This window comes from Aspergillus luchuensis, chromosome 8 (assembly GCF_016861625.1).
Source record: "Aspergillus luchuensis IFO 4308 DNA, chromosome 8, nearly complete sequence".
NCBI classification, from domain to species: domain Eukaryota; kingdom Fungi; phylum Ascomycota; class Eurotiomycetes; order Eurotiales; family Aspergillaceae; genus Aspergillus; species Aspergillus luchuensis.
In genome coordinates this window covers 550,269-564,396 of record NC_054856.1, presented here as the reverse complement: position 1 = coordinate 564,396, position 14,128 = coordinate 550,269, and the positions used below count along the sequence as shown (strand labels likewise).

Below are 14,128 nucleotides of genomic sequence, written 5' to 3'. Positions count from 1 at the left end.
CTACCCATCCTTACTACAACCATAATACCGAGTCCTAAGAAGATCCCCCGGCTGATCAAACCTCTTCCAAAGCACCCTTTCCGCCTCTAATTCATCATCATACCTCCTCATCACCTTCTTCAACCCACCATACCAATCCGGAACATCGTAAAGCGTATAAAACGCCTTCGTATACTCCCAATACTCCGGAAACCACCCAGAAAACTGCCAATCAACGATCCCAGCAACCTCCCCACCCCGAACAATGATATTCCTCTTCGCGATATCCGCATGTGTGAAACACGTCCGATAGTATGATCCAGATCGTTCATGACACTTCGTGACAGCTTCGCCATATACCTTCGTAGTATCTTCTATCGGGATCGTCCCGCGCAGAAACTCATGAAATTCGTTAATGGTTTTGAACGGCCCAAAGGGCCAGCTTCCCACTCGGATGTCATAACATTTTCCTCGTTCTGCGGAAGCTACAAGACCTTCCTGGGGTGGTGTGAGTTGTCGGAGTTGATCGATGTAGCTAGCAATTTCTTGGATCACTGCTTGTTTGTTTGTGGATGTGAAGTTGGGGTTGCGCCATACTTCTTGGAGGGTATCGCCTTTAATGTAGTCCATTTCGATGTAGATGCGCCCCTCGCTGGCTGGGTACGTGCGATGAATCTTTGGGACGGGGATGGTGGTGTGTTGCGCGACGTATCGCAGGCCTTCTAGTTCGGCGGGGAAACATGGTCCTTTGATTAGTCGCGTGTCGCTGACTCTTACTACGCTGGGTGAGAAGGTGCCGTAGCGCTTTTTGCCGAGCCATAGTCGACTTCGAAGATAGAGTGTTACTATTGACTCGTGTATTGGCATAGTTGGAGGTATGATTTGAAAGCCTGAAGTCAGGCAAAGCTGACTATGACTGGATTGATCTGCTAATCATTCAAAAGCTTGGTGCTACCATACTGAGGGCCATGACATCTTTGGCTGGATACTTGGGTTCATCAGAGAGGCGTTGTAAATGCATATGAATATGCTTCACGATCGCTTCTGATCACGTGTACAGTATACTTCGGCAGCGATGACCAGCCACTTTTGAGGTTACTAGGTGGGTAGATCCAGATCAAAGCGCGGATGGGTACGTAACAGCACGAGTGTTCATAACTTGAATGTGGTTTGTATTAGGTGTGGATCAAGTCTCTTCTGGTTGTCTTACAAAGAAAAGACCTGTGTAAACTGAACTAAGTCACTAGCGGAAGGATTATGTAGAGTAATACATTCATTCTTACGGCCCAGACAACCGGCTGGCCCCCTTCAGACATCCCGAGATCCTGATTCGACTACCCAGAATCTCAAACCACCGCTAGTATCAGCCACCTACCAGCTGTTTCCAGAGGCGAAAAAGTGCCATCGGGAGGCGAAAATCAATCACATGCCATGTGTGAGTGTTTGGCGCTAACCACGTTTACGGTCGCAAGGCAACCGATGATGCCGATTTTGGTGTGGTGCGCCTTCGAGAAGTCTTCTAGAAGAGGTTTGAGGTTTGGGGATCGCAGTACGCATTTGGCTTAGAGCGGTAATATACTTTCGGTTTGTGTGGACGGATTTGTCGGTGTACTTGCCCGATGGGCTGGTATTGGTAATTTTCGGTATTTGGCGGGGGTGGATTGTATGTAATCCGCTTGTATCGAATATCTTAGTCTGTTTTAGCGTATACACACAGGCGACGATGGGTTCAGGTTGCGGCTAGCAGACTTTTCCTTCCTGTATAGGCCAATGACGGTGGAGATAATTGGGCTATAAGGAAGAAGATTTTGATCTCCAGATCGGTGCCCGATGGTGAATAGTCGCAGCCTAGAGGGATCTTTTGGACGATCATTCGTATCCGCTCGTTGATACTGAAATCGTGCTTCTCACCTGACCATGTATATGGATTCTGGGTGCATGGGAAACCAAATATTGTGTAGACCGCCTCGGGTAACTTGATGATTGGCCCAACCTGTTCACCTTAGTGGCCGTCCTGACATGCATGCGCATACCAATTGACTTGTGAAATTTGACAAAGGGCTCTTTTCCTTGTTGTTGTTACGAGAAGGAAAAGCTTGCTATCTCGGCCTTGGGTGAAACAAGCCACATCACTACCTTCGTCGTCATTATGGAGATAGACGGATATCAAGTTATCAACACCTTCCAAGTATAGCAACACAACACATCTGTGGCTGTTTGTGCATCGAGGCCATTGTCCAGCATTAAGACTGAGCAGCCGTTTAACGTCAGTTACGGGCCCGGAGGACGTCGCTCCGATTGAGTTCATGCTATGCGTAGAACCCCGCTAGAGACAACATGGAACCGTCCATCGAAGGTCGAGACGATCCGCACTAGTTGTATCTGCCTTGCCGGAGGAGGCTAGCGTGTATCTTTGCGCGGCGAGATTCCGTCGGATGCGGGATTCCAGCACACAGAATTCCGCATACCAGATGATCTATTTGGTGGTATTATAACCGCCATTGAAGCTTGTCGAGAGTCAGACCTTTGGTCAATTACTTTGTAGAACAGTTATAACTGAGTCCTTATCGGGCATGGATTGCTGGATTCAGGAACCACAGTATTGTTGGTGCTGATGGCTCAGGGCCAGGTCGTATGGACGGAGTAATCACGGAGAAACTGATCCCTTTCCGCGCTAGCCGGAAGAGCTAGGAGTCACATGATAGCAATGACTTTTCCTGGTGCGGCGTACCTCGAATACGCGCTATCCCGAGCTCACAACTAATGATATGTCTCACGTTACTTCAATTTGCTGGTTCACACTTGAAGCTACGGCGTCTTGAGAGTCAGGCGATTGCTTGATTTGCTGGGTGCAGTCAGTTGTAGATCAACCGTTCCCAAACCCCGAACCGTACATGTAGGCCTACCGCTTGTTTGGTTTGCCGCACATATTCCATTACCCAACACACACATTGCGAATGCCGTGTTATGCAGCCGGGGGGGCTCGTAGCTGGCAGCTAGCTGTATTACCCTCAAATTAGGGTCCCAAGTCACGCTCCTGAATATCCTCGTCAGTGGGTCCAAGTTACATTCATCCGGGCTCAACTTACTCGATTCGTCCTAAACCGCAAAAGCCACCTGCGAATCAGAACAGGCAGCGCTCTGTGCGCCTAGTTAGTGAGGGGGAGGCGCGGGGAGCAAGCCCTAGTCACGACGATGATTTGGCGGGGAAGTTGGGGACGCGTTTCTTAGTGAGGCTTTTCTTCTGCCCGCCCCCGGCGAGACTTATCACCATTCAATCACCGTAGCACAGACAAACGTACGCCCGGTATAATTTGAGTTGTGGCTTCGTTGAAGGATCAGGGATTGCATAGGGCTTGGGAAATTAATGTCACCATATGGTGTGGTACAATGGCGTCGGTGTCTCCCTGCATATCAAGATCGGAATGTTGGTGGGATTTGGAGCCAAGTGACCGGGTATTCCGCGGGGGTTTAGGCTTAGTGGTAATGCCCGGGTTCCAACGGGGTTTTTGTCGGTATCAATAGTCCCGTTTACATACGGGGGTACTTGTGCTGTACCACTCGCTTGCTTATTCAACTCGACTCGTTTGCATTGCCCGGCCTATGCTCTTTACCAAACGGGTAAATTAGAAGATGAAGTCGCTGACAGTGGTTCGAGAGGCTGATGGAGCGTTGCACTTCGCTATCATTTGCTTTCTAGGAGAATGTGGATGAGAAACAGGATACCCATGTCCATCATTACCCCGAGTATATTCCTATTGCGATTGCCAGCCGGAGAATCCTCAGTTTACCTGCTTTGTGCAACCGATGTACATTTGCAAGCAAGTCAACAGTCGTATCATCACCGCCTGGTCTGGAATCATCATAGCATCATCTGTGGCTGCTATCTCCGCTTGACTTTACCGCGGGCAAATATCGCTGGCCAAATCCCAATGGAGGGAAGATCCAAAGTGTCGGTGTGATCGATTAAGTTTAACTTCCTTTCTTCATGGAGGGTAGCAGCGAGCCAATCTTCCGGTTATCATGAGCTGTGCTGTGGGCATTGTTGGGTGGAACTCTGCCAAAGACTTGATATAGGACCCTTCCAACAACTTGGGTACACTAGGTTAGAACTTTAGGTGACCGTTCCACCTACTGACCTTCCTCTTCTCGTAAATGTCGGTGTTCTGCCTTATTTGGGACGTACGTGTATGTCCATATAGAGTATAACGTCCAGTAGGTGGAGGCCAACGTGAAGAAGATCAGTGGACATGTACACTCCCATCATACAAGCCACAAGACGACGCCAGATGCCGAAATAGGGCCGGGAAAAAGCAAAGATAGACACACTGACATGTTAAGGTCAACGTCAGATGGTTACAGTCAATAGATTGCACAGTATTCCCATTCCACAACTGGCGATACTTGCAGACGGTTCTGACAGATCCAGAAGGTGGATGTTTCCCCAGATTCTCCCCGCGATGCCCAAAGATCGTCATCTGCCGGCACAATACGGGAGCATTGCCTCTCCTAGCATTCGTATCCATTTCATCTGCCCAAGAGAAGGTGCGAATAAGGTGACCTGAAAACACTCAGCACTGCCAGACCGACTTCCATCACGTGGTCACATGGCGGCTGGCATCACTGCAACAGTCAGCATCATTTGTACGCCCCGCGACGAGAATCCAAACCTCTACTAGATCAGGTACCTTTTTTTTCTTTTTTCTTTTTCTCTTTTTCCATCTGCTTCCCATGTCTGCCGGTGATGAAAGCCGGAGGACTGTATCTCTAGCGTTGTCCCTCCAGCATCCGTTGGCCAGGACCTGGCGACTGTCGATCTCCGGGTCACCAGATCTCTGCGTTGGCAATTCGATCACATTGCGGATGTTCCCTTGCTCCTCCTGGAATCCCGAGATTACGTGCTGACAAGTCATCAATTCAGTGACTTCTCAATATTGCTTAGCGACTTTCCCGCCGATCTTTTACGATATTCTGCTCCCCCTCATTATTTTTTTCACATCACACGCCTGTGATCCGGAGCAAGCAGGATACCTTGTCCTCGGGGCCCCAGTCAATGGATTCTAATCCTGGGAGATGATGGAGATGATGATGATAGAGCTGCTGTCCTGTTTCGCCGATGAGGTCAGCCTTTCACATTCACAAATCTGTCAGTCATGAGCCTCCGTCCCCCTACATTAGGTATACTAGGTATACTGCAGATTCATCCATTTCTGGATGCTTCCTCCGGGCTTCGTATTCCAGGTCCAGGCCTGTCGATCAGCGCCAATACCCTCCCCCACCCCCCCATGTACTTTTTTTATGTCATTATGATCGCAATTTCATCCCATTTAGGTATTCTATCTTGTTCTATTATCAGGCCTTCAACAACTACTATCCATAATACATCACTGGGTCTGACTGACACTTTCAGCCCGCAGCTTTTCTTTTGTTGGCTCGGTCACACGCTCCTTTCAAGTTCCTTCCCCATATTATTGTTGTAATCCTTATTTTGACATACTCGGGCCCTTCTCCCGCAGGTGGCGCTGTAGGTGTGTGAGTGTGTGTTTGCTGGCGCTCAGCCTCAGTGTTCAGAAGCAGGCTCTGGGTCGCATTCTGTACATTCATCCGCGGAACAGCAGGTCAAATGCCTCTCTCTGCTTTGCTATGCTTTGCTTTGTGGCGAGATGGGGGAGAGGTCTAGCCTTATCCTCGCTGTTCTACTTGCCTATTTTTTCTTCCCCCTTGTTGATTTTGTAGGCGCCACCGTGTGCATGTGCGCGCGCCTTATCTCAATGCAGCTCTTTCTTTTGCCCCTGTGGTTGGTATTTCATATACGTGGTTTTGCTGGTACGCGGATGGCCACTGTATTGATGCGCATGTCCAGGGTAGGTGGGCATTGTTGGCCCTCGGATGGAAAGGGGGCGGGTTTCACAGGTGGTGGAACAATGACACGAGGGTTCTCACGTGCTTTATTCGTTTTCATCCTCGGTTTGGACTATGATCGTGGTTCAGGGTTGGGATGTTTGCTGACTGGGCAGCGGTCATATCTCTTTCTTTGACTATGGACGGGATGCTCTAATCATACAGGATGCTTATTACAAGGTACTAGTTGGGAACGACTGGAGATGAAAAGTAGCCTGCAGAAAAGCGGGCTTTAGTTCAAGGACCCCTTGGAGTTGTCTGGGAAGCGTCTCTCCCAGCCTACAATAGCAGGCTTCATGGGACCCGAGAAGAGAGTCGAGTAATCGGTTCCAGGCACTCCTTTCCTGCCATCCACATTGAATAGCTTCAGGTGACGCACGATGGTCGCGATAATGACGCCCAGATTAACGTAGGCGAACTTCTCTCCAATGCAGCGGTGGCGGCCAGCGCCAAAAGGTAGATAGGGACTAGCAGTGCCCTTGGACACGCTGCCATATCCGTAGTCGATCATCTCTCCTTCTTCCTCCTTGTCGGGTTGGTTCTCCCAACGGTGTGGATCCCACCGGGTTGCGTTGGGGAAGTATTCATCACTAAGCGCTGTTACGCCTGGCGAGGCGAGTAGAACACGGTCTTCGGGGATAACGTAAGATGTGCCAGGTACTGGTAGCGGGTTCTTCACCTTGCGCATGATCGAGTGGATGGACGAGTGGATCCGTAGGGTCTCCTTGATGACACTCTGGAGGAGTGGCAGCTTGTCAAGGTCCTGGTACTGCAGCGGCTCGAAGACCCCGCTCCTGTTACTGAGGCTGGCCAACTGTTCTTGGTAGAGCTCTTCAAGCACTTGAGGCTCAGAGGCTAGTCGCAACATGATCCAAGAGCTGATTGAGGAAGAAGAGTGTTGCCCTGCCATCAACAGTGTGATCATCATGTGGGCAATCTCTTTGTCCGGTACTGGCTGTCCATTCTTGTAGGTGCAATGCATCAGGTTCCAGATCATGTCGGACTTCTCCTCGTCGGGGTTCTTGCGCCGTTCGTTGATGATGTCCGTGTATATCTCCCTCATCCGAGCATGAGCAGCATCACGCTTCCGGTTGTGCGGCAACGGAGCCCAGGGGAGCATAAAGTTGATGGGGCTGAACCCCTTGTCTAGATCGTGGTACAGTTCAGCGAACTCTGCAGTGAGCTTCTTGCGGACCTCCTCGCCCTGCAACGCGCGTCCAGCAGTATAGATTGTAATCTCAGCCATGGCAGCAGGAATATCAATGACTCCACTCGCGCCGTTGAACCGTGGAGAGTCCCGGAGATAGTCGAGTGTCTCCTTTTCAATCAGCTGGACGTGTGACTCGAGAGCCGCTTGTGTGAGGCCAAACTTGATGAATTTCTTTTGTTCCATCAGCTTGGAATTAGGGCAATCGTACACAACGTCGGACCCGAACACCGGGGTGGTGAGAGGGCTGTAGACCTCTTCCGCGCTCACGTCCTTGAGTTTGCCATTGAGGATGAAATCGTTGCCTTGAACGCCCAAGTATACGGTTGTCTTTTTGCCCAGGAGCACGAAGGTGAAGATGTCCCCGTACTATTCAACCACTTTGATCAGTAATCATTGGCCATCGCATGATGCACAGTAGCTGACCTTTTTCCTGCAGAAGAAGAAGAATGCGTAGGGATCCATTCCATAGCTGATTGTGCTTCCCAGGAAGGGAATCCAATGAAAGACAACAGGTGGTTCTTTCTCGTTGCGAACGAGCAATTGGCGCGCGACATTTAAGACTATCGCAACGAGCAACGCTGCGAAAGCGTAGGCGCCTGCGACAGCAAGATATGCCATCCTGGAAGCGACCGTAGGTAGAGAGAAGGACCAATTGATGGGAGAGGTGTTTGTAAAGGAGAAAGTCAGGAGCAAGACATCGAAGGAGTAGATTGTTGTCCGCTCATGACTGTCTGAAGATTAACATCAACAGCCTTAGGCGCCACGACCTATTAGATATCCCTCCCAAGATCTTACCCCTGGCACTGAGCTACATCGGTCCATTCCACCGTAATGGTTCGCAAACATTGTCAGCAACGGAAGGAGGCATTGCTCGCGGTGGTTCCTGAGCCGGATCAGACCACTTGGAGATCCTTTGGATAAAGTGTCGAACCATGCAAGGCTCCAGTGATGTTGACAGTCACTCTGGCCACTCACAGCTGTGTCTGGAGCATTTAGTGGATTGGGGGCAATCGCTGCCATCGTATTGGATACGCCCGCACATCATTGGACCATTCCTTCTTGCCTGGACCGGGTCTCCGAAACTAACCCCTTTTATCGTCAGCATCGCCACTTTGTGGCTTCAACTGTGGATGTCTAGCTTTCGAGAGCTTTCTGCTCAGTTCACTTTGATACCAAACAGTCACCTGTGTTTTAGACATCACGACTCAAGATGAGTCATGATGATGGCGACCAGCATTTGACTCAAAACTGCCAATCCAGACAGTCATTCGCCTGCCTTACCCTTTTGGGACTAGCTGTCCCGTGAGCTCCACCCGCCGCCCGCAAATATACATCCGCTCCGATACCTGCTTCTTGCCATGTAGTTCACCAGTCTATTCATCTTATCCTACAGCAGCTCATTTCAGGGCATTCCAACATGAGCAACGCACAAACAGGGGTCTCTGCGGGTGCTAGCTCTGCTGCCGGTCAACGACCAGTGTCCAAAGCAGAAGCCTCGAACCCGCGAGAGTTTCAGCTCAACCAGCTCAGAAGACGGTTCCATCCGACAGAAACCAGCAATGACGATGGAACGACATTGAGTTTCGGCTTGGCTCCCTCGGATCCTGACTTTCCGTTTGATATGGACAAGCTTCAGTGTATCTTGCATATTCCCGGAACATATCCCGTGCAAGGACGGCCGTCTATCAAAGTCACCAATCCTGAAATGGGCAGTGCGTTTCAGGAAAATATCTCGAGAGGATTCGATGATATAGTCGATAGCACTATCAGAAGTGGTAGTCGTGGGACTTTGCTCAGCTGGATGAACAGTCTCGATCGGCATTTGGAGCGTTTGCTCACTACTACGGAACGGGGGCCTACGTTGAAATTCGTGCCTAACGTGGGCGGCAAAGGGAAGCCAGAGGAGCAAAAGCTAGTGACAAAGATGAGTTCTCTAGCTGTGTCTTCTGGGAAGAAGGCCAACTCAACTCAGGTGGAAGCAGCGAGCCCTCAGCCTCCGAAACCCGTATACACCGCGGAAGAGAAGGCTCAGGCGGAGAAAAGAAGAACAGTTGAGACGAAGCAACTTGACGCTCGTCTGGGAAGGCTGCCTCTTTATCAGAAGTCCAGCGATGGTCTATCGTTCGTTATTCCAATCCAACCGACTAAGCTAGATCGTCTGCCTATTTCTGTTCGCTCCGTCAAGACAGTGAAGCTCCTAGTGCCTAGCTTGTATCCTCTTGAACCGAGCACTGTTCATTTGCAGGGCATTGATAGCCCAGAAGGACGAGCTGTGGAAGCTGGCTTCTCGCAGTGGCTTGAAGGGAACAAGCAGTTGAATCTCGTGTCTCAAGTGAATTACTTAACAAGCAATATGCATAAATTCGCCAAAACACCGCTGAAAGCCCCTGAACCAGCTCCTGTGCCCGTGGTATCTGATGATATAGTACCCAGCGAGCCTCCATCTCAAGCAGAAGGAGTGACATTGGAAGATAAACCACACGTTCACGTTGTGCCCCGCCCTCCTGAATGGGCTGTGGGTGATAACGGTAGTGACACTGACGACTCAGAGATGACTCCGTCTGAGGATGAGTTTTCTGACGACGATGAGGAAGAAGGCGGGGCTCCCGTTCCAGATCTTCCGGAGCCTACGACGGCTGAGCGTGGTGTCGCCCTCTCTTTCCCCTTTCTGGAGCTCTACGGAATCGAGCTCTTGGAGCTTGTAGGTCTCTACATCACCATAAAGTGCGATCGATGCAAAGAGCAATTGGATGTCAGAAATATTCCACAGATCAGGGATAAGAGTGATGAATTGTCTCCCAAGATCGAGAGTTGCAAGAAATGCGCAAATACCATGAGCCTCGGTAAGTACACCACATGTCGTTCAAATGCTATATGAACTACGGGAGTTGACACGCCTCCAGGGTTCCGTCGACAGCTTATGCATCCTAGTGCTACTCGTGCGGGCTATCTTGACTTGGATGGGTGCACAGTCGTTGATCTTCTGCCTAGGTAAGTTGGATCGGATGACAGCTTCCACGTTGCGCATCGAAAATTCTGACAATCTCCGCAGTAGCTTTATTCCAACCTGTGCGGAATGCTCAACAGCATTTCCCGCGCCTGGTGTTGTTGCAGTTCGGGGCGAAAGTGCCATGGCGAATTGCCGACAATGTCACCGCAAAATGGGTATGTGTTGGATCATCTAAACACGGACCATCCGCTTACAACTACAGTCATGAAAATTCCAGAAGTCAAGTTTCTGAAAGTGGGGTCGGCAGCATGTGAGTTCTCCATAAGATGAATGTTGACAGAATGCTGACAGCTATCGGACAGATTCATCTCGTTTCCGCGAGCCTCCACGGAAGAAGGTATTCTACTATACAAATCCTTTATCCGAATCATGCTAATCGCCATCGACAGCCCAAGGAAGTCCTCGGCATCGTTGCTGGTCAAGAATTGCCTCGCCGTGGCCGCTGTACGCACTATGGCAAGAGTTATCGTTGGTTCAGGTACTACCCGTCATGCAGGTGCTTCATTGATATTCTCTAACAATAAATTAGATTCAGCTGCTGTGCGAAGGTCTTCCCTTGCGATAAGTACGAGCACATCATGCCATCTTCCCATGTCAAAGCTAATATAAGCAGATGCCACGATGCCGCTACAGACCATCCCAATGAGCATGCTAACCGTATGATTTGGTATGTGCCCTCAATCCTGACATAGTCTAGAGAGCGATCCTAACGACTACAGCGGCTTTTGCTCGCGAGAGCAAATCTACCGGCCCGAAAATTGCGGAATATGCCGGGCAGTGCTGATTGGCAAAGCCGGTAGCGGATTCTGGGAGGGCGGAAAAGGAACGAGAAACAGAGTACTTATGAGTCGGAAGGGTATGTTGGGTTGCCTACGTTTGTTTGTTTCTTATTCTCATGGAAGGCTGACAATTGATATAGATCCACGTAAATACAAGCGTCGTGGGGGAACAACACCAGGCGGTGCCAGTTCCTCGAAGAAGTAGTAGACTAGCGACACGATGAATGAAAATATATATTCCCGCGTGGGGAATGCATATATATCCTTTGTAGAGAACCTATACAAGGAGGATGAAGTGTAGAATATCACCAAGAGACCGACATTTGTCCCAACTTAGCTTTACCATAGTAGACCAGACAATATCGCCTGCTGACAACAACCCATGAGTGTTACATACACAGCCGTCAACGATCTGATAAGATAGATAGATAGATGGATAGATAGAGAACTCAGGAATCGGCCAAAGGAGCCCTAGAAGTGAGTCTCAATGACAACCTATCCCGGTCTTTGATATCTGTGTTCTCAAACAGAATTAAACAGCAACTTTCTTCAACCAAGCCAAAAAGAAATAAATCAAAGACATGAATAAACCGCTACTGTACTTTATTTAGCGAGAAGCTAGAAGAAAAACAAAAAAGAAATGATCATGCTCCGATAGGGGGAATCGAACCCCCGGCTGCCGTGTGAGAGACGGCGATGTTAGCCACTACACCATATCGGATTCTTGTTGAGGAATACAAATTTCTTTGGCTATAGAAGGGGTAGCTGTACCCACTTCGAAGACTTTATACTTGTAGGCTAGTAGGCTAGTAGCCTTCTTGTATAACGACTCGCGAGGGCACATATACACTTGTTGATTCCACAATCGTTGCAACTTGCTGAACATATTGTATGTGTCTTTCACAGCGAAAGATGCTATCATCATATAATTCATATTAATCGAATTACCCCATAAATTGATAGAATAGATTAAAGACTCGATAAATAACGGATTGGTTACACAGTATCCCGAATCGTTCTTTACCTGAAGTATTGTCTGTTGTTTGGTTTCAACTAGTCCAGTTCAATCCAGTACAGCACTAGTAAATCCAAATAACAAAGAGCATAGAAATAAGAAATCTAACAATCAATGTACTTGGCAACCTGGCCGAGTCGTACACCATTTCCTTTGAAATAACTGTCTTGCAGTTCTGTACCATGAATTAAACATCAGACGAGGTTACCACGCAGAGCCTGTTCCCTCTCAAGTGCCTCAAACAGCGACTTAAAGTTGCCGGCACCGAAGCCGCTGAAGTTGTGGCGTTGGATGATTTCGATGAAGACGGTTGGGCGGTCCATTAGGTGCTATATCATATTCATTAGTATATTGCATTGAATTATTCAAGTGGGAAAATGGTGCACATACCTTCGTAAAAAGCTGGAGCAAATACCCGCCCTCGTCAAAATCGATGAGAATGTCAAGGTTGCGGATGGTTTCGAAATCCTCGTGAAGAACCAAACCCGTCTTCTTGAGACGGATCTTGATGTCCTCATAATACGTGTCGGGGACCTTGATGAATTCAACTCCGCGTGCCTTGAGGTTGGTGATGTCTCGGATGATGTCGTCGGTCAGGAGTGCAATGTGCTGCACACCGGCGCCGTTGTAGTAGTCCACATATTCCTCGATCTGGGACTTCTTCTTGCCGACGGCGGGCTCGTTGATGGGCATCTTGACGACTTCGTTGGGAGATGCCATGACGATGGACTTGAGTGCAGAGTATTCACTATCATCTCGTGAGCTTACTGTTCGAGAGGAAAAGTTGGTGGATAGTTACTCACGTGCAGATGTCCTTGTCGTCGACAGACCAGAATCGGTGGAAGCCGAGGGCCTTCTCGTAACTGTTACACTGTGGTCAGCACTTCTTCTCATGAAAGTTGAGGTTGTTAACATACTATTGGCAAACACGGTCCATCTCATCCCAGTCCTGGTTACCGACGCAGTGGTCGACACGGTTCAAATATACACCGGGCAAATACTTGGTGATAGGGTCTTCGGGTCCGTCCTCAGGTCGATACCCGGGCAGGAACGCTCCAGAATACGACTTGCGCTCCAGAAGGGTGTGGGTGGTCTCGCCATACGTCTGGATAGTCGCAACCCGAACGTACCCGTCCTTATCTTCGAGGCTGCGTGGCGCAGACACAATCTTGGCACCGTTGGCCACGGCGGCTTGATATACTGCGTCGACGGAGTCAACTTCGAAGGAGACGTCCTTGACGCCGTCACCGTGCTGTTCGAGGTGCTCGTGGATCTCGCGGAGCTGCTTCTGCTCTTCAGGAGTGAGGTGTTCCATTTGGTCGAGGGAGCGGAGAGGGGAGGTTAGGACGAAGGTGATGTCGCCATTGCGGACGACGTGAGAGCAGATGGCACGGCTGCCGGTTTCGAGGCCGCGATATGCGACCCGCTTGAAGCCCATGCGTGTGACATAATATGAGGCGGTGATTTTGGCGTTGCCGACGTACCAGTGGACGTGGTCATACCCCTTATAGCTGGAGATATCGGAGGTAGTAGCGGTAGCTGGTTGGGGCGAGGGAGGAGAGGAGATTGCGCTGGGTGCCATGGTGATAGGAGTGTATGTTGTATGAAGAACAGCAAAGAGATTCTATAATACTTGGGTATAGAGGAGAGGTATCAAAGAAAACTATTATGTATCATGAAGAGGAATGCGCCTGGCTACTGAGGGTCTACTTCCAGAGAGGTGAAAGGGGGTCCCAGGACCATCTTTATAAGTCCGGATGAGGGCGGGCCTCCTGACACAGTCAATAGTTATCGGGAGGGTCCGTTTCCAGAAGTCGAACTCAGTGAATCGGCCATGAATCATAATTACATTGTTTTGGGAAAGAGTAGACGATAAGCAAGCAGTAGCAGTTTGCAGGACGCCAGGATAGTAAATCAGCCGGGCCGGATGTCGTCGGTTGACCCCGGAGAAGCCCGGCTGTCGGCGGGTATTTCGACTCCCGCGGAACATCCGCTGCCTCGTTTACATCATGAGAACATCCACTCCGATGCATGCGGTGATTGCCACGGTCCCTGGTTTGGATCTAGTTATAAGATAGGCTTTGATAGCTCCGTCCACATGGCTCCGCGGACTATCGGTGAGCGTAGGTTAACTCAAATACCAACGATTGTTCACCATTTTCGGTGTCACCGATAGCAAGCATTCTCACTGCGAACACTACCTTATTATCAGCTACATCCCCTTTACCTCGTTA

At 49.6% G+C, this 14,128-nt stretch overlaps 4 protein-coding genes across 4 annotated transcripts; 1 reads left to right on the top strand and 3 right to left on the bottom strand.

Annotated features, from left to right (window-relative positions):
• Positions 1–846, bottom strand: AKAW2_80195S (aminoglycoside phosphotransferase family protein; the record flags this gene model as incomplete). Its single annotated transcript, XM_041681188.1, has 1 exon — positions 1–846. The coding sequence occupies one exon, from the start codon at positions 844–846 to the stop codon at positions 1–3; it is 846 nt and encodes a 281-aa protein (XP_041548156.1).
• A 5,266-nt stretch (positions 847–6,112) lies between these two features.
• On the bottom strand, positions 6,113–7,273 carry ERG11_2 (cytochrome P450; the record flags this gene model as incomplete). The annotated part of the gene is made up of 1 exon (XM_041681187.1): positions 6,113–7,273. One exon carries the CDS (start codon positions 7,271–7,273, stop codon positions 6,113–6,115), a length of 1,161 nt encoding a protein of 386 aa, XP_041548155.1.
• Positions 7,274–8,507: 1,234 nt separating this feature from the next.
• Positions 8,508–11,084, top strand: AKAW2_80193A (uncharacterized protein; the record flags this gene model as incomplete). Its single annotated transcript, XM_041681186.1, has 9 exons — positions 8,508–9,933; positions 9,994–10,081; positions 10,143–10,255; positions 10,303–10,350; positions 10,403–10,437; positions 10,490–10,578; positions 10,630–10,665; positions 10,714–10,767; positions 10,820–11,084. The coding sequence occupies 9 exons, from the start codon at positions 8,508–8,510 to the stop codon at positions 11,082–11,084; spliced, it is 2,154 nt and encodes a 717-aa protein (XP_041548154.1).
• A 1,004-nt stretch (positions 11,085–12,088) lies between these two features.
• AKAW2_80192S (4-hydroxyphenylpyruvate dioxygenase family protein) lies at positions 12,089–13,476 on the bottom strand (the record flags this gene model as incomplete). Its single annotated transcript, XM_041681185.1, has 4 exons — positions 12,089–12,223; positions 12,285–12,642; positions 12,698–12,757; positions 12,812–13,476. The coding sequence occupies 4 exons, from the start codon at positions 13,474–13,476 to the stop codon at positions 12,089–12,091; spliced, it is 1,218 nt and encodes a 405-aa protein (XP_041548153.1).
• Positions 13,477–14,128: the final 652 nt, after the last annotated feature.